The sequence below is a fragment of the Pipra filicauda genome, unplaced genomic scaffold, assembly GCF_003945595.2.
Source record: "Pipra filicauda isolate LSUMZ 115617 unplaced genomic scaffold, ASM394559v2 scaffold80_size11013439_pilon, whole genome shotgun sequence".
Lineage (NCBI taxonomy): Eukaryota > Metazoa > Chordata > Aves > Passeriformes > Pipridae > Pipra > Pipra filicauda.
The window spans coordinates 6,887,773-6,909,733 of record NW_024104987.1 but is presented as its reverse complement, the minus strand read 5'-3'; the positions used below and the strand labels follow the sequence as shown (position 1 = coordinate 6,909,733).

The following is a 21,961-nucleotide window of genomic DNA, read 5'->3' as shown; positions in this document are numbered from 1 at the left end:
GTGTCTGGAGATTGAGTCCTTCCTGCAGTAGTAATGTTTTCTTCTCCCCTCTCCTTGCTTTTGCTTTCTCCATCTGCCTTCCATGAACCCACTCTCTTTCCTCCCTGCGCTCTGGCACCTTCTTTCTTCCCTCTGTCCCTTGCCTTCAGAGGCATCAGGAATCCTGAAGGTCCGAGCTTTGAAGGATTTTTGGAACCTCCACGACCCAACTGCTCTAAATGTCCGAGCAGGAGACGTCATTACGGTGAGGCTGCTCCCTGCTCCTCATCCCCTTGCCCCACCATGGCCCTGGGTACCAATCCCACCCCTCTCGTCCCCATGGCAGGTCCTGGAGCAGCATCCGGACGGGCGATGGAAGGGGCACATCCACGATGCCCAGAAAGGCACGGACCGTGTCGGATACTTCCCCCCCTCCATCGCTGAGGTCATCAGCAAGCGAACAGGTCAGTGGCCATGCTGGGGACAGTCCCCTGTGTGAAACCATCCCACCCTTCCCAGCACCTCCTGTAGGACAGGCCCCGCAGCCCTGGCTAGCTAGGGGGGAAGAGAAGGACTCAGATGGGCACAGGAGGTTGTACCATTGGTGGGGTGGTAATTTGGGGGTTGAGGCTCAGCTGTCCCCCCCCACTGCGTCCTGCATGAGCTCTGACCACACGTGTTTTGTCTTTGAATGCAGGCATGGTTGTCCCCCGTGTGGCACCCGCACACCAGCGCCAGGGTCCCCCCGGGGCCCTCCCAGCACCCCCCGGTGGGCTGCAGCACCTCCCTGACGAGTGTCCTCACCAGGCAGCCCCAAGTGGCCACCTCACCCTAACCCGGACGGCCCCGGGCCCTGACAGCTCAGGTCAGGGGAGCAGCTGGGGAGGGAGAGGGGCTGGGGACCTTCCCCTGTTCCCAGCCCTGCCTGGGCAGGGGGACACGGGGGGAGACTCTTCTTCCACCTCTCAGCGGGGAAGCAGCCAGATGAGAGGGAGCAGGCACAGGGAAAGGGAGTTTAGGGGAGCCCACAGAGCAGCCCCTTCGTTCTCTGTGTCCTCAGCCAGGCTGCATCCCCATGTCCCCTCTGTGTGTCCCTTGCCAGCCCAGGTCACCCTGTCTGTGTCGTGCATGCTGGGAGGCGGGAGGGAACTGGTGCATCGTCTGTGGCCAGAGGGATCTTGTGGGAGACTGTTTTTTACTGGCGTCACTGTGTTGGCACTCGGGTCCCTGCTGGGGACCTCTGTGCCCTGTGTCAGCCCCGATCCCGGGGTGCTCCTGACGGCCTCCCTGCCTGCCCCGAGCAGCAGGAGACAGGAACAGCGTGGGCAGCGAGGGCAGCATCGGCAGCATCCGCAGTGCTGGCAGCGGCCAGAGCACCGAGGGCACCAACGGGCAGAGCACCAGCATCCTCATCGAGAACGCCAGGGTAGGCACTAGCCCCTGCTCCCCCAGCCCGTCCCTGGCCAGCTCAGGCTGGAGATGGAGCCCCAGCCCCTTCCCTGTCCGCCTGTATCCCTCCTTTCAAAGGAAGGACTGCTGGAGCTGAGCATCCTCCACCAAACCCCTACTTGCTACCAGGACTCAGCAGGGAGATGCTTCTGGGGGGTCTTCAGTTGCTCCCCAAAGCACAGTTGGCCTTTTTAAGTGGAGCTGGAGGCCGTGGTTGGTACCATGCAGCATCTCTGTGTCATCTGAGAGGATAAAAAAGGCCCTGGGCCAAATCCTGTCTAGATCTCTTGCTGGGGACCAGCCTTTCACTGGGGGAAGCTGTGCCCAGCAGCCCAGTGCAGGGACCACCCCTCTACTCCTGGGGGTGTGACAGGGCTTGTCTCTGGAGCAGGGTCCCTCCTTCACTCATTCCTCCTCTCCCTCAGCCTCTGCCCTCCTCCAGCGACGACCTCCAGCAACACCTTTTGGGATCAGAGCCACGCAATGGGCAGTTGACAACCACAGCAGGTGAGGGCTGTCCCAACTCCATGGGACCTTGGGGACAGGTGTCCCCCCAGCCATGGGTACTGCTTGCTGCTCAAGTGCCCCCGTGACAGTTCTCCTTTCTCCTCTCGACCAGGGTCACAGAGCCTAGAGACCCCAGGCAGCTGCCCCCCTGGAGAGAGGGTCTTCTCCCACCAGTTCTTGCGTCCCGAGCAGCTCCTCGAGGGGAAGGTAACTGGGAGAACTGGGAAATGGTGCGCTGGGTGAGAGGGCTGTGTTTGGGGCACTCAGCCCAGCTCTCACTGCACTGGGGACACAGGGAACTGGGTCTTGAGAAGGCTGGCGACAAGTGGGTCTTGCCCAAGGGGATTCCGTTGTCCTGCCTGGAGCAGTCAGGTCCTTCCAGCCCCTGCAGCCACCGTGATGGGCTGTGCTGTGTCCTGTCCTCTCCTCAGGACGCAGAAGCGATTTACAACTGGTTGCGTGAGTTCCAGCTGGAGTCGTACACTGCCAACTTCCTCAACGCCGGCTACGACGTGCCCACCATCAGCCGCATGACCCCGGAGGTAGGGCAGGTCCTTCCTCGCTCTGGTCAGCATCCCCTGAGCTGCTGACAGTGGTACCCCCTGCTCTGTGCTCTCTGAGCTGACCATGGCCCCACTCTGCTCCCCTTAGGATCTGACGGCCATTGGCGTGACCAAGCCAGGCCACAGGAAAAAGATCTCCACCGAGATCGGGCAGCTGAGCATCGCCGAGTGGCTGCCCAACTACATCCCGGTGAGTCCCTGGCACCGGGTTTTGGTCACCCTCTTCTTCTAGGTTTTTCTCAGAGCTCTCTCACCCCAGGACAGGACCAGGAGCGGGTCTAAGTAAATACACACTGCAATGGCTTTGACTGTCTTAATGCAGTCAGAGAGACCCTGAAAACACGGACTCCTGAGCAGAGACAGGGAGAGGATAATGAAGGTGCTGCCAATGCCTCGATGCTCACAGCAGCATCTCCGTGCTCTTTCCAGGCTGACCTGATGGACTGGCTCAGTGCCATCGGGTTGCCCCAGTACCACAAAAAGCTGGTGAACAATGGCTATGACTCCATCACCATCGTGACGGACCTGACGTGGGAGGATCTGCAAGAGATCGGCATCAACAAGCTGGGTGAGTCCCTCCCGTGGTGCTGGGGTGGCCCAGGCCAGCCAAGTTTCCCACCCAGTCCCCACGCCCCACTCTCCCTCAGGTTGGGAGGTGCAGGCATGTCCTGAGCACCCGGAAAGGGCAGTTCATGGCTGTCCCTAAGGACTCTCCTTGGCAGGCTGGAGCTGGGCTGAGCCAGGTAGATGCTGGAGGCAGTTTGTTCCCTCCCATAGGCAGGGTTTGAATAACCCAGAGGCCTTTGCTCTGGTTGGTGACGTGACCATGACTCTTCTTGGCCAGAAAACAAAGGCCTTGGGGGCTGGAGCCAACCTAATGTCCTTTTCCTTCCCGCAGGCCACCAGAAAAAGATCATGCTGGCTGTCAAGAAGCTCAGAGACCTCCGCAAAAGCCTCAACCAAGCAGAAGCAACTCTGGCGAGACGGAAAGTCCCCGGTTCCCTGGACATTGTCACCATCGAGTCACTGGAGAACGGGGAGTGTCAGTCCCCACACACCCCCAAAATGACGACCTTCCAGGACAGCGAGCTCAGCTACGAGCTCCAGACAGCCATGTCCAACAGCTGCCATGAGACACTCGGCATCAAGAGCAGCCAGGGAATGTCACGGAGCCAGGAGAGCATCGGGGTGCGGTCCCGGGGCTCGGGGCACTCACAGGACAACGTGCTGTCCCGGCGCCTCTCCAGCCCCTCGCAGGAGAGCCTGGGCAGTGGGGAGAGCAGCAGCAGCAGTGGGCAGTCCTGTGCACCGCCCCGCAGCAAGGAGAGCCCAGCCAGCCTGCCAGGACGGCCCAGTCCTGAGCCCTACGGGATGCTTGTGTCCCCCGAGGGGCTGAACGGCTTTGCCAACGGCGGCGGAGGCAGCCCTCTCAAGGAGAGGAACCTGCCCGAAGGCACGGATCAGTACGCCCGGCCCACGGCTCAGAAAGGAGCCGGGACTCCAGCAGTCACCCCCTGTACTCCTCCCCAGACCCCCAGCAAGGGAACAGCCCCGTATGTCTTCATGTACCCACACATCTCCTTGAAATCCCCGACGGTCCCATCCCTCCTGGGAGCGGAGCAGCCCAAGGCCCTGGCGCAGCCGTACCCCTCCATCTCCCCAGGGCAGAAGAGCAGCCTGCAGACATCAGCCCAAAAAGGCTTCTCCTACCTGCACAGCCAGTGTGGCCCCACAGAGCCGCCCACCGCGTCCCCCACGGCCGGGGAGCAGCACAACGGGGGCGAAGGCTTCAAGCACAAGAAGCGCTCGCACAGCCTGAACCGCTACGCGCTGTCGGACGGGGAGCACGAGGAGGAGGAGGGGGCTCCCACCAGCACCCTGGGCTCCTATGCCACGCTGACACGGCGGCCGGGCCGCAGCCAAATGCCACGGGCCTGTCTGCAGGTGGATGCCAAGGTGACCCGCAGCCAGTCCTTCGCCATCCGCGCCAAGCGCAAGGGCCCTCCGCCGCCACCTCCCAAGCGCCTCAGCTCCGTCTCCAGCGCCCTTGCTGCCGAGGCAGACAGTGAGCAGCCCCCCAACCCCGAGCAGCAGCCCACGGCCCCCCAGGATGTGGTTGATGCAGGTGCCACCCCCAGTGACACTGGCCGTGGCAGGACAGTGAAGAGCCTTGCGGCTGCGCTGGAGGGAACACCAGGGGCGAGTCCGCCCAAGCCCCTCCTGGCCCCAAAACCACTGCACCTGACTCAGGACTGTCTCCCCCGGGCAGATGTGGGTGACGAGTCCTACGCTGGCGGTGACACCAGCAGTGCCACGCTTTCTGATGGCAGCAGGGACCCCTTTGAGAGCAGCAAGCCACGGAGACGGACACTGAGCGAGCCCAGCGGTCCCATGACAGAGGTGGCTGCGCAGGGCGAGCGAGAGGATGCCTGCTCGGACACGGAGGAGGAGGCCAAGCCAGGGGTCTCCTCCTCGTCCTCCCAGAACAGCTCCAGTGAGTGTATCCCCTTTGCAGAAGAAGGCAACTTAACCATCAAACAGCGGCCGAAGCCCACTGGGCATCCCAAGGCCGACACAGCCGTGCCGGACACAGAGCCTGGTTCCCAGCCAGCAGAGCCCCCCTGCTCTGCTGGGAAGGAGCCGGCAGCTCCCGCTGCCACCAAGGAGCCGCCCGTGCTGGAGTTCAACCTCACCGAGTCGGACACGGTGAAGCGCCGGCCGCGGTTCAGGGAGCGGGAGCCGCTGCAGGCGGTGCTGAAGGCGTTCAGCATGGCCGGGCAGGCTGAGCCGGGGGGCACCCCCACACCCCAGTATGCCCAGGCACAGGCAGTGAGCATCGCAGGCCCTGCCACACCAGCACAGGCACCACGGGCTGGGCTGGCCGGGGATGCCTTTGACGATGACAGCGTGGAGTTCAGGATTGCTGAGATAGAGAAAAGCATCTTGTCGCTGGAGAAAGGGATGAAGAAGGCACCGAGCCCCACCAAAGCCCCCAGCCCCACGGAGCTGGTCGGCACGGCCGTGGTGAGGACACCCACTGCAGGTAAGGGGGATTGTGGGGGTGTCCCCGAGGTGGTGGCAGGGCCTGGGGCTCCCTCCTGTGTTGGTATGGGAGGCAAGGAGGACCTGTGCCACCATGTGCCATGAATCCCCTTCCTCTGCAGATGTCCCCACCAAGCACACCTCTGTGGCATCCACCAAGCTTGTCTTCTCTGGGCCCAAGACCATCTACCAGCAGGTCCTGCAGCCCTCCCGCCACACTGTTGCTCCCTGGGCAGCCACGGAGGCGGTGCCGGATGTGATCGGGTCCCTGCCTGGTCCCAGCTCCCTGACACTGGACACAGGCAGCAAGGTGTTGGCAAAGCCTTTGGCAGCTGCCCCGGGGGCCACCCTGGCCCAGCAGCGGCTGGAGCAGACCAACTCCACACTGGCAGCCACCCTGCAGGCAGCTGAGAAGAAGATCACGGTGGAGGAGGCAGAGAGGTGAGGGAAATCCTGGGGCTGGACCTCTGAGGCGGGATTGGGAAGCTGTGCATGGGCACTGCCTGCACCACACAGGTCACTGGTGCTCGAGCCCAGCTGTGTGCTGAGCTCCAGCTGCCACTGATCTGGTCCAGCCTGGCCAAACCTTCCCCATCAGCACCTGCAGCCTTTGGGCGGTGCTTTGACTCTCTCCCTTTCCTCCCCAGCCACCCCGGGACTGTGCACTCGGCCAAGAACATCCTGGAAGACATCAGCAACATGTTTGACGACCTGGCCGACCAGCTGGACGCGATGCTGGACTGAGGCTTGCTCCCTCCTTCCCCTCCTCACCTCCGGCTGCTCCGCCAGTGCCCCTCGCCATGGGAGGAGCGGATCTGGCACCGAGCAGCGCCACCAGGTCTCTCCAGCCGCTCCCTCCCCGCACTTTGCACTGCAGCTGGGAACGCAGCTGCCCTCCTTGCTCACCCCTGGCTCTGTGTCACACGTGCCAGCGTGGCTGTGGGCCGGTTTCCGAGGGGGTCAAGCATTTCCCACCAGACTGGAAGCAGGAGGAGAGCCCAGAGGGGGCTGCACATGTGGTCCTGGAGGCCACGGAGAAGCCCTCGCTCCCTTGCACAGAGCTGAGGAGCCTCCACAAGGGACCTTTCTCTTTCCCCACTGCATTGTCAAGCCTTGCCTCTTATTATTTATCCCCTGCCAACAATGTGTCACAGGAGAGACCTCCCCGGGCAGCCGCCACTGAGCTGGCGATTTACTGAGCAGTCCCAGCCCCGGCAAGGCCTGACAGCAGCTAAAAGAAGACAGGGCTTGTCGCAATTTGGCAGCTTGTGGAGCGAGAAGGAACCTTTCTGCTTTATTTGCCGCCTTTCCAAATGCGTCAGCATCAGGCAGCGTGTAATCCAAGTGGATCGAAATCCCTCCGGCGGGACCCACAACCCCCTCGGGATGGGGCTGGCACAGCCTCCGAAGCAGCGGATGTTCTGTCATGGCCCTGCCGGACATGGGGGGCCTTCCTGCCCCTTCCCAGAGCGATGAGGATGGTGATGGCAGCACCAAAGGCCTGGGGATTTGGGCCAGTCCGTCTGGATCGTGCTGCTCAATGGAGTTTGCCCTCTGCCAACACCGTGCCTACACAAACCCCCGCCCTGGTCCTTCCAGAGCGAAGTAGCAGCGTGCTGACGTTTTTTAATTTCTTTTTTTCCCCCTCCCCTATCCCTTTTCTTTGTGAGAAAACAGCCCGTTTTCCCAGTCCCCCTCCCTGCAGGGAGCTGCTGGCACAAACGCCGCCGCCAGCATTGTTGAACAGTAGCGGCGTTCGGGGCCGGGCGCGATCCTTCCCCGCGGCACCGAGGCCCGGCGGGAGAGCTGACCCCGCGTGCACCGCGGGAATGCGGCTCGGGAAGCAGCTCCCGTGCGCTGGATGTGGCCACAGCCCGTGGCTGCAGAGACAGCTCCCTGCATCCAGGCGGGAGGAAACGGCTGCATCGCTCGGAGACAGATTTCTCTCTCGCAGGATCTGCTCAGTAGTGCATGGCTAAATATGTCCAAGAGCCCCGAACTTGGCTCGCGCCCGGCATGCCAAGCAAATGAAAGCATCGGAGCACCAGAAGGGAACTGAAAGATTGTGCTGAAGTGCCATTTGTTACAAAAAAAAAAATCCAAACAAAGGGAAAGAAAAATCCACGTATTCCCCTCTTTTCTAAAAAAAAAATCGCCAATGCAAAGCCAAACTGGAAAGGGAGAAGGTGGCTGAGGAGGAATTTGCTTCCCAATCCTTCTGGGAGTTTGTGGCTGAATTGGACTGTCTGCAGCCCCTTGTCCTGTTGCATGGGAAGGGGAGCAAAGCCCAACTGGACAATCCCAAGCGTCTCTGCTCCTGAGGGCAGTTGTGCTGTGGGCTGGGCAGGTGAGAGATGCCAGCCTGGCTTCTGGGCTGAAAAGCAAAGACAAAGAAGTCCTGAAGAAACCTAAAATCCTATTGTTGGCTGGGACTTGAGGTCACTGTGAGGCTCTAAGACACTTCTCTCCTGATGAATTGGTCTCTGATTTCTGTCCCACTCAGTGTATCCACTGCCTATGTCTGACAGGCAAGTGCCACATCATGGACATGATGTTTTCAAATAGCTACAACCAGTGGCACTTTATCAAGAGGTTCACAGAAACCTTTTAAAACTGATTTTTACTCTCGTGAGTCAACCTGGGACAAACCCAGTTGTTTTTTTTTCCAGTGTTGATAAACTGTAAATGTTTTTTTTTAAAAGGCCAATGTATATATTTTAAATGTGATTTATTATATATATTTACTAACCAGAACTGCAAGTCTTGGACTGTAGGGTCAGGGATAAGAGGACACTGGGGTGGAGCTGCCGCCGTCTGAGCCACCTGAGGGCAGCACGACGCTGCTCTCATTGTCAATAAGGGAATTAAACATTCGATTTTGCAGAAGAATGCCTATTTTTTAAAAGCTCTAGATCTCTATTTTGAAGCTACTGTATGGTGTGTAAGTTATGTACACTGCAACTGGGACTAACTGACCCCAGCTGCACCTGCTCCGTGCAGTGAGACAGTGAGGGGAAAAAATAGCCCATGTAATCACCAGACTGACAACAGATTTTAAACCATCTGCTCTGTTTGCGTTAATCATGTGTTTTGTTTTCCACTAACATCCATTAAGACTAAATTCTATTAAACAGTGGGGCATATTTTACCCTTTTGATAGTTTTGCCTAGTTGTGTCCTTCGTGTCAAATTGCACAAACTTGTCGCCTACTGTTTGAAGTTCATGGAGGATCAGCTTTATCCTGTCCCTTGAGTGCTCCAGGGTTTCCTCAGATAATCTCCCCTGCTGAGTCCTGCAAGGTTAACGTTCAGTTTGAGTTTCACCACCGTGGCAGTGACGTGGTGAGAGCGGGGACCAGCACCACCTCCCAGTGTCCCACTGCCCAGCTCTGGGCACATCCCAACACCTCAGCTCCCTCCACCGGCCAGGCAGAGCATTCCTCCTCCTCCTGCATGGTCAAGAGTGTGGTGACAGTGACCCCAGGTCCTGCTTTGCTCAAGACAAGCATCTCAGGCCTCCTCATTCATGTCTCCAGTGCTCCCAGTGCCTATTCCAGCTCACCCTGACCTTCCATCCATCCCGAGGGATTCAAACCGTGCCACCAGCCTCGACTGAAGCAGTGCCTGGGATCCACGAAAGCACCAGGTAAGCAAACTTATTCTGTAGGAAGAGGTGTTCAGAGCTGCACAGATTTGTCCAAAGCTGAGCAGAAAGTGGGAAAAAGGCCAAGATCAGGTCCCAGGAGCATCCAAGTGCTTGGGCTGTGTCCCTACAACAGGCGAGCCAGGAAACTCACACCCTGTGACCTGAGCAGCCACACACATTTTTACCTCCTTCCTTTGCTAGTGCAAACTCGTTCCCACTCTCACTGGGTGTGTTATCCAAGACAATCATTTATTGCCATTCATATACTGGATGCATGTGGGTCTGGGTTTGTTTATCTTTTTTTTTTTAATACAATTTACAAGTTTTAATACAAATGAAATATTTTTACATACATCCCAAAAAATTTAATATAAAACATACAGCATTTAAAAACATCTTGATGTAGGAAATTTCCTTCTGAAGCCATGCACCCTGACCCTTGGACACCTTAGTGGCTGAGGGAAGGGTGGCATTGGCAAGACCATCCAAGAGGCTCCATTCATACGCCTCAGCTCCCTCCATGTCTAGCAGGGGAAGGAGGATGCAGGAAAATAAACATTTGTGATCACTCAGAGAAGGAAACCCTTGGAGGTGCCTCCTCTAGAGGAAGGTGTGGCCAGCAGGAAGCCCTGGAATCTGCTGCCTTTTATCACCTACGACAGTTCTGGCACAGGGCAAGAGCTGAGGTCTGGGTGGGAGGAAAATTGCTCTGCAGGGACAGCAGTGAGCAGCTCTGTGCTGCCTCTGCCTCCAGCTCAGCTCGGCCACAGAGGAGATAATACCACACCTGTGATCCAACCCTGGCATCAAGAAGAAAAGGTGATTTCTCAGGTGCCAGGTGTAACAGATCTGGAGCTGGCATTTAGTGAACTGAGGCTGGGAAAGGCGCAGCTTGTTCTCCCCGAGCCAGGCAGCTCTGCAAGTGCCAGGGGAGTGAGGGCAGAGTTCAGACCCAGGCTGCAAGAGGAGTGGCCAGTGAGCTGCTGGCTCCCTATCCCATGCAATCCTGACAGCATGGGATCTCCACATCCACTCTCCAGCTGCAGGAACAGGGTCCAGGCCTCAAACAGCCCCATCTGCTCCCCTCCAGCATCCCCCGTGCGTCCCCAGAGCTCAGGGACTGCCTGTACCCAGCTTTGCTCCCCTACCAGACCCACAGTGGGGAGAGGGTATTGCTTAGAGACACAAAGCCATGTCTGTGCTCTCTGGTTATGCTGAAAAGTGAGGAAGACAAGCTGGAGCAGCAGGGCAGAGTGTGGGGGTTCCAGCAAGCTCCCTGCCTGCCCAGGAGGGACCAGCCACCATTTGTTAGCCCCTGGTACCAACAGGGAAGTAACAGCCAACTGTAGTGTTAATCTTGGGAGCAAAAACAGGGCCAGGATTTACCAGGTTTGGTCAGTTTTTAGAACTAGAGGCAATATCTCCATGAGCTGCAAATACTCTGGTAGCCAAGCCTGTGTGCTCCTGTGTGGCCCTTGTCTGTCAGCCCACAACAGCACCAGTGTTCCCAGTACAGCTGGGGTCTGTTCCGAGCTCAGAGCAGGTGTGCTGCACTGGGACAGATCCTGGTTTGCAGCAAACCCTCATGGGAGGGTCCCCCCAGGCAAACAAAGAGACCTCCAGAAAAACAGGGAACAAACGTTGCCCAGGGAGGTTGTGGATGCCCCATCCCTGGAAGTGTCCAAGGTCAGGCTGGACAGGGCTTGGAGCAACCTGGTCTGTGACATCCCAGCCCATGGGCAGAGGGGTGGAACTAGATGAGCCTTGAAGTCCCTTCCAACCCAAACCATCCTGTGATTCTGTGTGAAGGCATTAGCATGGAGGGGAGAGACTTCCCAGCACTATCACAGAAAGACATGATGAGGGGGGGCTTCCCTGTGCCTCGGAGAGAACATACTGGATGCAGCACAGTCCTGGGACTGGGGAAGGAGCCATCCACCAGCTCTTAGTCACAACTGCAAGTTGCAGATATCCTGCCAGGAAAGACATCCCCTCCCTCCAGGGTGGGATAGGCAGGCTCAGGTTTTATCTCTGGCTGTGGCTCTCTCAAGCAGGCATGTTACTGAAGCAGAACAGCAATTCGGATCACAAACAGGAGAACGGTTATAAACCTCTCTGGGGTTGTTAAAGCAGATAAAAGCTCGTTCAACACGGCTGGAGGAAGCTGAGCCATGCTGGCTCCCTGCAGGCAGGCAGAGCTGCCCTCCTGATTCCCTCTGCACCAGATCAGACAGTCAAACGGGGGCAGCTTTTCCTAAAGCCGTGTCTCATCCCTCTTCTGAAGCACTCAACAGCCGGGATAAGGATACAGCAACAACACTAGAGGGCAGGCCTGGCCCAGCCTGGCTGTCCCAGCGCCCTGCCAGAGACCCTTCCCATTGTCCCCTCAGGAATGGGAGCTCCAGTCCCCACCTGGCTCCCAGCACTCCTGGAACTGCAAGAGGGATGGCTCCTTTGCCCCAGGACACAGGGACAGGGAGGCGGGTGAGGGCATGCACAGGCATGCACACAGGGAGAGCAGGCAGAGATGGGAAAACAAAACGGGTTTCAATAGAGATCTCTTGCTTCAGCAGACCTACATCTCCCCTGCAGGCCCCAGATTCTCCTGCCAGGCCCAGGAAACCCATTTGCTCACACAGAGGAAAGGAGTAGCTTCATTTCAGCATCACCATGATACTAACAAATACCTCTAGTAATAAATAAATAAAGGAAGAGCAGCCTGAAGAGGCACCAGAGCTTGCAGGCTCCTGTGAGTGTACCCTGGCAGGCTGGGGAGGGGCTGCATACCTGGGGGGGATCCCTGCCTGGGGCCCCGGGAAGGTGCTGATGTACTTTTGCCAGGAGGCTGTCTGGTTTGCATGTGTGAGGGAAAGCTTCCTGAGCCTTTGGTGCAGCCTCTCTCCCAGTGCAGGATGTGGCTGTTTGGCCCTGGCTCCAGGGAACGTGAGCTGGGAGCATTTAAAATGGCGAATTCATCCCCAGCTTGGTTTCAAACTGCAGCTTCTGCCTCTTCTGGTAACGGACCCGGACCCTGGAGAAGGCAGAACAAAGAAGAGAGTCAGCATATGGAGAGGTGAAAGGCAAGCAAGGCTGTCCCACTGCCATTCCTGAGCTGCCAGTCCCAAGAAACAGGGAAGCCCTTGGCCTGGTCCCTGTGGTAGCCTGGGAGGGAAATCACAACCAGAAGGCAACCCACGGTCTCAGTCCTTCCCCATCCAGCCAAATCCCATCTCCAGGGACACCCGACACAGCAGAGAAAGGTCCAGAAACCCTTCCCCAGGAACAGAGATGGTGTCTCTGTCCCCACCAGGGTTCTCTGTAATCCCTGCTGCTTTTCCTCACCAGCCCATTTCCTGAGTCAACGTTCATTAGCGTTAACTCCCAGCCCCGGCTGCTCCCTGTGCTGGGGAGAACAGCCAGTCACTGCCTGCTACTAATTCTTGGCTTCAGCCACTTCCCCTGAAAACGAGTCCCACAGTCCAGGCACTGTGTGAAGGCCTGTTTCCTCTGCTGGGATTCAATGCCTCTCTGTCCTCATGGGACAAGATGGAGAGAACAGCCCCCTCCAATTCTACATTGGTATTTCATAGACCTTGGCTGTCTCCCTCTCTTTGGTTTGAGACAAGGAAATTTTGGTCTCCCTTCCTGCTCCCAATCACTGCCACTGCCCTTCCCTGACCCTCTTTCCTCCCCTGTGCTTCCTCCCTGAGAGGTGGAACACAATAACCAGGTGATTTACACAATGCAATCATCTTTTCCTTTTCATTCCCCACCCTGTTCCCTGGGCATGATTTTTTTTGCAGCTCAAGGCCAGGCTGGAGTGAGAATCCAGCCCTTTCTCCTCATCTTCCTTACTACCCCCATACCTGATTTCATGCAGCTTGACAATCTCATTGATGATAACCACAAGGACCAAGGAAAGAAAACCCAGGAGCCATGAGACCGGGGAGATGGAAACATGGTTAAAGGTCAAAGAAGAATTGAGGTTTTCCCAGAGTTTCAGGTCCAGCACAGTCTGTGCCACTTGCCCCAGCAATCTAAGATCAAAAACAGACACAGCAAACCTCAGCAGAGCTCACAAGCTTCCCAGGATCTGCAGATCAGGGTTCAGGCTGAAATGCTCACAACAGAGACCCTTCACCAGTTCAGCAGTGGATATCAATTGCTGTCTCTTCAGCACCAGCAAACTGGTGCTGGAGCTGAGCTAGAGCCCTGCTTGCTCCAGCATTCTGGAATGCCTCATCAGGGCCTGGGGATACTCACACAACAGCCACAGTGAGCGTCCACCAGCGGTTGGAGAGGGGGCTCTTCTTCCACAGGGGTTTGGTGCGATGGACGTGGGTGATGGATATGAACACTGCAGGGAAAAGGGGGTTATTGGCATCACACACAGACACTTCACAACACACACCAACAGCTGTAACTCCAAAGGGATATGGGGCTTATGGCCCTTTCATTCAAGGCCCTTTCAGATCAGGCTCCCCACAGCAATTCCAAGTCCCCAGGTACGTGGGGGGGAGCAGCGGTCATCCTGCACAGCGTTACTCCCTGTGAGGTTGGTTCACAGCCTGGTGAGGTAAAACAGAGCAGGCAAAGGCCCAGACCTGGGGAGTGGGTCAGGGGTGGGTGTGCCTTTGTTTCTGGGTCACTGCAGGCCTGCACCAGAGGAAGGTTCCAGCCCAGAGACATATTTAGCCAGAGACCCAGACCTATCTGCACAGGAATGAGCATTTAAACTGCTGCCAGGCTAAGCAGCCCTGCCTTGCCTCAGTGGTCTGAGGGACATAAAACAGTACTGCCCACTCCCTCTCTCCAAAGTTGGGCTGCCTCTCAAACCAGAAGGCATTTCTGCTCACCTGGACACCTACACATCTCAACACCCAGTGCTCTGCCCAGCACCAAGACACAGCACCACAGGACACGGACAGGGAGCAGAGACCCTTTAGGGTTGTCAGGGAGCAGCTGGACCTACTCTGCCAGGCCACGGTGTGCAGGTGATGAGGGTCAGGCAGGACATGGCTCCACGCCCCTCCAGAGGGTTTAAAAAGGCTTCCAGCTCCCAAACAGCCACAGCTTGTACCAGTGCTCTTTGGGGGATGGAAATGGGGTGCTTCACAAAATGGCAGCAGGGATATAAGGACTTCTGAGGCAAGGAACATTTTTGGAGAGCTACAGGTGCTGCTACTGATTTGCAAGAAGGCAAAGAGGGATGCTGCTCTTCTGGTGAGACTGGAAAGGAATCAGCACTTCAGCAGGCTGGTAGGAAACAGAATCAGCTCTGTGTTGTTTTTAATCTGTCAGGGCAATGACAGTGAGACTGGGTCTGTGCTGAGAGGCCACTGCAGTGTCTCCTTCTACCAGGGAGTTTGTGCTCTCAGACAAAGGGCAAAGAAGGAGGCAAAGGATGCAAGTTTTTCCCCAGAGTAGGAAATGGTGTTCTGGGAATTAGGATTTACCTGTGTGTAAAACAATCAGGCCAGCTGTGAGCTTCTGGGCTACAAGAAGAGCGTTGGAAAACGTCCCAAACCAGTCAGGAGCACCATCAGCATTGCTAGTGAATGAGAGGACACAGAAAAGAAGTCAACAGTGGGGACTTACTGTCTGACCTGTTCCCACCAGGGCCAGGTCCTTCTCTAACAGCTGAGAGAACTAAGTGTGAGCTCAGAGTCAGGCTGTTCTGGTACCAGGAGGTGACAGTGAGCAATGCAATTGTCAAGGCTATAGGGAGAGCACCCAGCCCTCTGTGTAGCCATTTTAGCTGGGAAGAGGCTGAAGCTCGTTAGAGGGGAATCAGTTCTACCTGGAAGGGCAAGAGTAAGAAGGGTGTGTGCCAGGCTCAGTTCCTCACCTGTGCAGCATGATGGAGGAGCAGCCTGTGAGATTGAGGCTGGTGGTGTTCACCTCTTTGCAGGACTCATGCAGTGTGAACCCAAAGCAGATGAGGCAGGAGCAGATGGTCAGGCTGAATTTCAGCAGGAAGCAGAACAGGAAGTAGTGCTGAGTCTGTGAATAAGGGAGAGGAAGGAGGATGACACGGGCATGTCACTGGCACAACCTCCTCTCCATGAACCATCAGAGAATCGGTGGCTGCAAAAGACAAGCTGTAGTTCAGATGAGATGCTGCACTGTGGATCTGCCCTGTGGGTATGCTGGCACTAAGGAATTCCCTTCCTGGCTCATGCCATGGATCAATTTACCAAGCGAGCTGGAAAGGCACAGGGCCTCAGTTATGCATCAACACTGGGACAAAACAGAACAGAAAAATGTGTGAACAACTAAAATCTGACGGGCCACCTACCTTCTTGGGAATGGAAGTCAAGTTTTTTCCTGTTGCCATGGTCATGATAGAGCTGTGAGGAGGCTTGCCCAGGAGCGAGATACTGGAGAAAGGTAAGTTAGTCTTTCAGTAACATGTTCAGGCACCAGAACTATTCCATTTTTGTCTGTATCTATCATTTGAACCCAAATAACCTCCTCAGATTGCTTGAACCATTAGCAGTTATCTGGCCACTGCCTTAAGCATATGCTGTAAAAGGTGTTATTCATGGTAGGTGTAGACAGGGAGAGAGGTGACCTCTAAATGTGTGATGGGGAAAAATCCACCCATGGTACCTTTCCTCCACCTGGCACCCCAGGCTCTCCATCATACTCCAGCCAGTGAAGGATTAGATGATTTTCAGCTGGAGGTTCAAGCCCCAAGATAACAGCAGCTCTCACACAGCTGTCAGGGTTAACACAGCAGTACACAAATGCTCCTGTGGCTGTTTCCAAGCACCTTGTCAAGGCAGGTGCTTGGAATAATCCTTGCAGCATTCTTGGCATGCTGTGTGTGAAGTCAGCTTTCTTTTAACATGGACATGGTGAGGCTGAGGGACTGGTCTGTGCATCCTGTGCGTGGGTGGGAGGAGATTCCACCCTGATAGACTCACCTGAGCAGTGGGTAGCAGAAACAGGAGAGCCACACGATGTCTGTGGTGCTGAGGATGGGGGGCAGCTGCACCAGGCAGGAGAGGAACTGGACAGAAACAATTCAGAGTGAAGAGTGTGAGCAGTGGTAGGAGAGGCTTGTTACCCAAGATGCTCCTGACTTCCCCCAAAACACTGGGTTGAGCTGATAACTAGGCTGCCACTGCACAGCCCCTCCACACGTTGCAGGGGGGTGCTTTTCTCCAGGGAAAAAGGGTTTGAAAAGAAACCCCTGCATGAGGGTCAGGGAGAAGGGGCAGGCTGAGATCACATAGTCTCTATTTGTAATTCCACCAAACCTGACTGAAGGCCACGTTCCTCTCCCGAGGCTGCCCCACTGCAGCCACCTATATACATGCTCACACTCCTGTCCTCTGAGCTAAATGCTGTCCCCAGCCAGGCCAGGACTCACCTGAATGACAACCAAGGTCAGCTGGCACTGCAGCAGGAAGAGGAAGCACTTGCGGATCCCGTACGTCGCATGCCTGGCCTGGAAGGAAGAACAAGCCCTCAGAGCCCTCCAAGTGCTGGAGCAGCTGTCAGCCAGGAGCAGCTATTGGCAGGCAGGGGCAGGACATGTGGCCCGCAGGGGAAGTGGGAAGGGAGAGGGTCTGGACACATTGAAAGCAAAAAGGGAACGTCTCTTGCCTGGATGTAGAGGTTATGAAGAAAAAGGCAGAATTTTACCAAGGGGTAAATCTGTTTAAACTCCTGGCTTTTCTGGGGTTACACTTCTCCCTAATCGTGCACTGTTGTCTGGCTCTCTAGGGATCTCTGTAAGATTACATTCCATCCAGGTGAACAATAATCACGTTCTTTTGCCACAAGGCACCATTCCCAAACCATCCTCTACACCTTGAACCAGTAAAGCCAGGCAGGAAGATTCTCTCTCTGTTGGGCTTTCCGAGCAAAGGACAGGAGACACAAGAAAACCTAGTGCTGGAAGCTTTCTATGGGCACCTCAAGGAGAATGCTCATGTCAGCTCCTGGGCTCTGCTCCCTGTGGGTCCTGGAGAGGAGATGTGCCTGGCTCACCTGCTCTATCAGCCTGATGATGCTGGTACTCTCTTCTTGGCGGAAGGACATGGAGCAGGGCAGGCTGTTGAGCTGCCCTGAGAGCTGCAGGGGGGTGAGCTCATCAGAGACGTTGGTCAGGGTGGTGCTGGTGGCATAGCCAAAGGTCTCCCAGGAGCAGCGAGATGGGTAGAGAGGGTCCAGTGCTATACTGCAAGGACAACACAGAAGCATCAGAGTCCTCATCCCAGAGGAGAAACCACATTTCACTGCAGTTCAGCTTGTAAAGTCACAGTGTGTTGTGCCACGCTACCTCTGTCTACCTTGCTTGTAGAGAAGCCTGGAGCTATTACATTAATTTAGAATCAATGCCCCTAAACTTTCAGTTATTCTTAAAGAAATAATCAACATATTTGGGTTTGTGGCACAAGGTCAACAAATTGGCTGATCCAGAGGGGTATTTCCACTCTTTCACCCAATGGGAAGCATCTGTAATGCCAGTTGGGGCATAACAGACCAGCATGCAAGAGAGTATCTTCCTTTCAAAGACAGAAAAAAATATCTCTCTGCATCAAGGGATGACCTAAGTAGTCATCCCATCCAGACCTCCCTTATGGAGACAAATGCAGCTAATAGTGGACAGAGAAACTGTGAGGATCCCCCTGCACAATCTACAGGTGTGGTGTGACCCATGGCTGGGCACTCACTAAGATCAAGGCAAAGGCAGCCAGAGGAGGAATAGATCCTGCCCCACCTGATATCACTTTGCAGGAAGAGGCAGCTGTTCCGAAGGTTGGCAGAGCTTCCCAGACAGCAAGTCACCTCCCCATACTCCTGCATGATCTTGATCATCTCACACATGGCTGCCAAGGGACAGAAGGAGGAACACAGTGTGTCATGTCATTATGCACACAAAGATGCAGTGTTTCACACACTCCTTCCACTCTGGATAACAGATCTTTTAAAATTGCCCCAGCTGCCAGTCATGTACAGTGAGATCCACAAAGATATCCAATAAGATAGGTAACTAACTGCAGACCAGGTGCTCTGCCACTGCAGGGACAGAGCTGTGGTTCACAGAACTCTGACCCAGAGATTTGCATCTCCAGCACATTTCTTTCAGACCAGAGCTGGTGCATAAGACAGCTTCAGCATCAAATACTCTTGTTAGAAAACAGCAGAAATGAAATAAACCTAAAATAAATACAGCATTTCAAACTCTGCTCAGCAGCACGTCACTACTGTTCTTCCAAGTCTAAAGGAACAGAGGGAATATAGCAAACCACTCCAAAAGCAGTGCCACATTTAGCCATACTCAGAGCCAGTCCCTGTTCCTGCACTCCCACCCACCACCACCTCTAGCCTTCATCTATATGTTTATCAACACCCCTCGGGGCCTCTAAATCAAAGCTGCTGTTTGATCTGATTTTTATTCTGTAGCTCCATGCACAGTGCTCTGCGTATATAGAGATTTTCTGGAATGCTCCAGGCAAAAAAACCTCAAGTCTCCCCTCCACAGATTCCTGTGTAAACAACTTATCTAAATGCCTGGTGCACACAGATCTGCAGCCCAGTGAGGGGTTAGGTTGAGTGGGGAACTGCCACTTCTGTCAAAAAGAGAGAGGAAATTTGGGCACAAAGTGGGCTGTGACTGGTACACTATAAACTGTGGCCAGAGGTTCTGAAATGCCAAATCATAAAGATGCGTCACACTTTTGCTGGAGACTGGGCAGGTGTTAGCCAGCAGAGCACTCAGCCCCTTTCTTAGACAATGTAGTGCCTCAGAGAGGGAAAAAAATTTGCCCTTTCTGGTTTTCTGCAATCAAAAACTCTGCAAAGCAGCAGAAGGTGTTAACAGCAATTGCCAGGGGAAAATTCTTCTGGGAAGTGATTTCTGAGTTATATAAGGCAGTGAGGGTTGTGAGCAGAGATCAAAGTCTCCTGGTGCACTGATAATACTTATTTAATAAAAGGCAGTAGCATTTTGAATGTTTGCTTTTGTGTCTCTTACGAATGCAAATTGAAGGGAGTGGTTCTTAGCCCAATTCAGTAAATGGGGACTAAAATGAAGTTAACACCTGGCTTCCTACAGGTAGCCACAGGGTCATTAATACCAGTATAGACTTGTGGAACACATCCCCTTCCCTTCACCTGTGTGCACACTGGGATGAGCCAGAGCAAATAGCTGGGGAAGGTATTCACAGGACTCACACTCTGTGCCACTTACTCTCTGGGGTGCAGTCTGTGAAGAGAGGCACCAGCAAAGGCACATTGTCAATGTTCTGCAGGTGAGGTCTCACCTGGTGGATCCCCCGAGGGAGTTTGGCCTGGAAAAGAGAAAGGAGAGATTAAGCAGGGCAGTAGTGTGTGTGTGTGAAGGAGAGGCATTTCAGAGCAAACTGCTGAAATGGCAGTGATGATTCCTAGAACTACGCAACTGCTAGATCAGATACAAATTCATGTCCCTGTAGATAGAACTGGCTGTCCCGAGCCACTGTCAAAGGTGTTTTGTTAAAAGTTCTACACTGAAATGCAAGCTGTTTGTGCTTGTTTGTAAGGTTAGTGTGACAAAACTGTGCTCAAGGATTTCTAAGGCTTTTTACGTGTGTGGAGAGTCTAGTCAGACACATGTGCTGTCTCCCAGCAACAAGATCTATTTCAATTGCAGCCATATCAACATTGCAGCAAGGGAAGAAGGGTTCTTGCCTTCTGAAACCAGACCTAATAGATTTTTTTTTTTTTAACTTGGATCTATCTCTGATATTCCTCTAACCTCTGCTGAGCATGAGGTTTTTATGAGGCAGGAAGAGCTTGTCCCACACTGACCACTGGGCAGCACCAGCCATGGCTCACAGCTGGAGGAGAGACAGTTTCCTCTGTCTGCACGGAATGTGAGGATGTTCCCACTCCCTGCCCAGCCCATGGGAAGGGGACCCAGAGGAAATGAGATGCAGCTCTCAAGGCTACTCTGTGTGTGGTAATCCCCACTCCTAAATGCCAAAGCAAAGAGCTGTTCAGCAGAAGTGACTAGGGGAGAGAATCCCAAACTTCCCAGGCTCTAGATACCAAGCTGGAAGAGGCTGGGGGAAATCAGGAGTCCCAGTGTAAACCAGTCTATGTGCTTTGAAGAATTCCCTTTGGGAGTAATGAGGTGATACTGCTGACCATGACAAAGAGTACAAGGTGCACAGGGAAAGGGCCCTCACCCTGTTACAGTCCTCCAGGAAGCTGGGGATATCACTGTCTGTTGGCTGAAAGCTGATGAGATCCGAGTGCCCTTCCTCTTCCATGAGCAGAAGCCCCTCCACGTCATCTCGAGAAACTGGAGCAGAGAGAAGCAGCACAAACAATAAGCACCAACCTGCCTCTGCCGCCCCTGTGCCACCCACATGGGATATTCACATGGCACTGCAGAAGCCAGGAAACGTGAGGCCTGATTTTCTAGGTTAGCAACACTTAGATCTCCCACTCAGTCATCTAAAATGCTGTATTTTTAGATGACTAATCTGTTCAGAGGTAGATATGTGAGCCTAGTCTCTGCTCTTTTAAGACATGATAGTTTATCTGTTCTGCTGTCCTTCTAGGGGAAGAAAGTAAAGAAATCCCACCTGAAGTAAGAAAAAAAAGTAATGCACAGGCAAGAAACTCTCAGTGGCTTAACCAGAGCCCCAAAAAGAACCAAAAGCCCTGATGAGCAGTTGTAAATTCATGGCAGCTGGTGCACAGCTGGCTATCTGTTTCCAACAACTGTGGTACTGGTTGGGTAGAAAGTCTATAAATGTAACGAGCTCTTGCTCACACCTCAGGTCCTTCCAGTTTTGTGCTCAAAGCTCTGAAGGATCAGGTGTCTGGTGTAGACACAGGAACCTATGAATGGGTTTAAAAGAACCCTCCAGGAAACACACAGCATTCAAAGTGGCCCCGGAGCAGTTCTCACCCTGGTGCAGGTCATCGTGCAGGGAGCCAGCGTGGCTGGGGCTGGAGGGAGGGATTTCTGAGCCAGGCACGTCACCGTTGGGTGTTAAGGATATGTGGCAATTCCAGCCAGTCTCCAGACCCATCTTCTCAGCAAACACCTGTGGGTGAGCAGATAAAGGGTTTTAGTGTGGCTGCCCAGGCCAGAGTACTGCAGACCAATGCCATATTGGAGCCCAGGTACCTTCTGGGCTCGTTAGTGAGCTGAATCTGATTAACCTTGGATTGCACTGGAGTTAAACTCTCCAGTCAGACAACCAGGGGCCATGCAAGTTCAGGGGGTTAAGCAGAGACAGCTTACCTTGCTTTTGAGCTCATCCTCCAGAGAGAAGTAGACAAAACGGATGCAGGCATTGACCAGTCCATCAATGAGGCGGACAATGTCAAGACGGGCCTGATACTGAGATGAGACCATTCCCATGAAGATCTGTCCACTCAGAGCCTGGATACAGTCTTCCTTCTCCATCACTTCCCCAATCCCTTCTTCAGGCATGCAAACAACACGCAATCACATTGAGACATGAGGGGCCACATGTACATCAGACAAAGTACATGTGGTGGGGAGGCCACCGAGGTGACACCCAAGGGCACAGGAACGTGCAGAAACACACACACGGGAGGAAGGAGACATCCATTTGTCCCAGCATACCCAGTCACAGCAGCAGTTTCGGGACATCCCCACATATGTGACCAAGAATACAAGCGGGAAACAGCAAGTGTGGAAAGGAAAAAGACAAAACAGAAGGCAGGGATCAGTCACGAGGAATTTGGGCAGAGAGGTAAAGGGTGTGTGCTGCATAATGTTCACATGTGCATTTTAA

The 21,961-nt window shown here is 54.6% G+C and overlaps 2 protein-coding genes across 5 annotated transcripts in view; one reads left to right on the top strand and one right to left on the bottom strand.

The window, feature by feature from the left end:
- The window catches only part of CASKIN2 (CASK interacting protein 2), a 34,078-nt gene extending 25,379 nt beyond the window's left edge, over positions 1 to 8,699 (top strand). The window contains exons 10-21 of the mRNA XM_027749800.2: positions 150 to 244; positions 326 to 443; positions 677 to 844; positions 1,284 to 1,405; positions 1,854 to 1,935; positions 2,048 to 2,142; positions 2,367 to 2,477; positions 2,587 to 2,688; positions 2,928 to 3,066; positions 3,397 to 5,541; positions 5,663 to 5,981; positions 6,188 to 8,699. Of these exons, the coding sequence (XP_027605601.1) occupies positions 150 to 244; positions 326 to 443; positions 677 to 844; positions 1,284 to 1,405; positions 1,854 to 1,935; positions 2,048 to 2,142; positions 2,367 to 2,477; positions 2,587 to 2,688; positions 2,928 to 3,066; positions 3,397 to 5,541; positions 5,663 to 5,981; positions 6,188 to 6,284 (3,593 nt within the window). The 3' untranslated portion in view covers positions 6,285 to 8,699. The remainder of the gene's footprint in view (positions 1 to 149; positions 245 to 325; positions 444 to 676; positions 845 to 1,283; positions 1,406 to 1,853; positions 1,936 to 2,047; positions 2,143 to 2,366; positions 2,478 to 2,586; positions 2,689 to 2,927; positions 3,067 to 3,396; positions 5,542 to 5,662; positions 5,982 to 6,187) is intronic.
- A 2,592-nt stretch (positions 8,700 to 11,291) lies between these two features.
- Positions 11,292 to 21,961, bottom strand: part of TMEM94 (transmembrane protein 94) — a 48,477-nt gene continuing 37,807 nt past the window's right edge. For 3 of the 4 annotated variants that reach the window (XM_027749805.2, XM_027749804.2, XM_027749803.2), the window contains 14 exons: positions 21,442 to 21,623; positions 21,103 to 21,241; positions 20,372 to 20,487; positions 19,393 to 19,492; positions 17,920 to 18,028; positions 17,187 to 17,376; positions 16,564 to 16,641; positions 16,115 to 16,200; positions 15,484 to 15,565; positions 15,034 to 15,188; positions 14,642 to 14,736; positions 13,449 to 13,542; positions 13,052 to 13,222; positions 11,292 to 12,216 (listed from right to left, as the gene is read on the bottom strand). In XM_027749805.2, coding sequence (XP_027605606.1) covers positions 12,144 to 12,216; positions 13,052 to 13,222; positions 13,449 to 13,542; positions 14,642 to 14,736; positions 15,034 to 15,188; positions 15,484 to 15,565; positions 16,115 to 16,200; positions 16,564 to 16,641; positions 17,187 to 17,376; positions 17,920 to 18,028; positions 19,393 to 19,492; positions 20,372 to 20,487; positions 21,103 to 21,241; positions 21,442 to 21,623 — 1,670 coding nt within the window. In that variant the 3' untranslated portion in view covers positions 11,292 to 12,143. The remainder of the gene's footprint in view (positions 12,217 to 13,051; positions 13,223 to 13,448; positions 13,543 to 14,641; positions 14,737 to 15,033; positions 15,189 to 15,483; positions 15,566 to 16,114; positions 16,201 to 16,563; positions 16,642 to 17,186; positions 17,377 to 17,919; positions 18,029 to 19,392; positions 19,493 to 20,371; positions 20,488 to 21,102; positions 21,242 to 21,441; positions 21,624 to 21,961) is intronic. The other variant, XM_039390162.1, reaches the window with a different exon arrangement.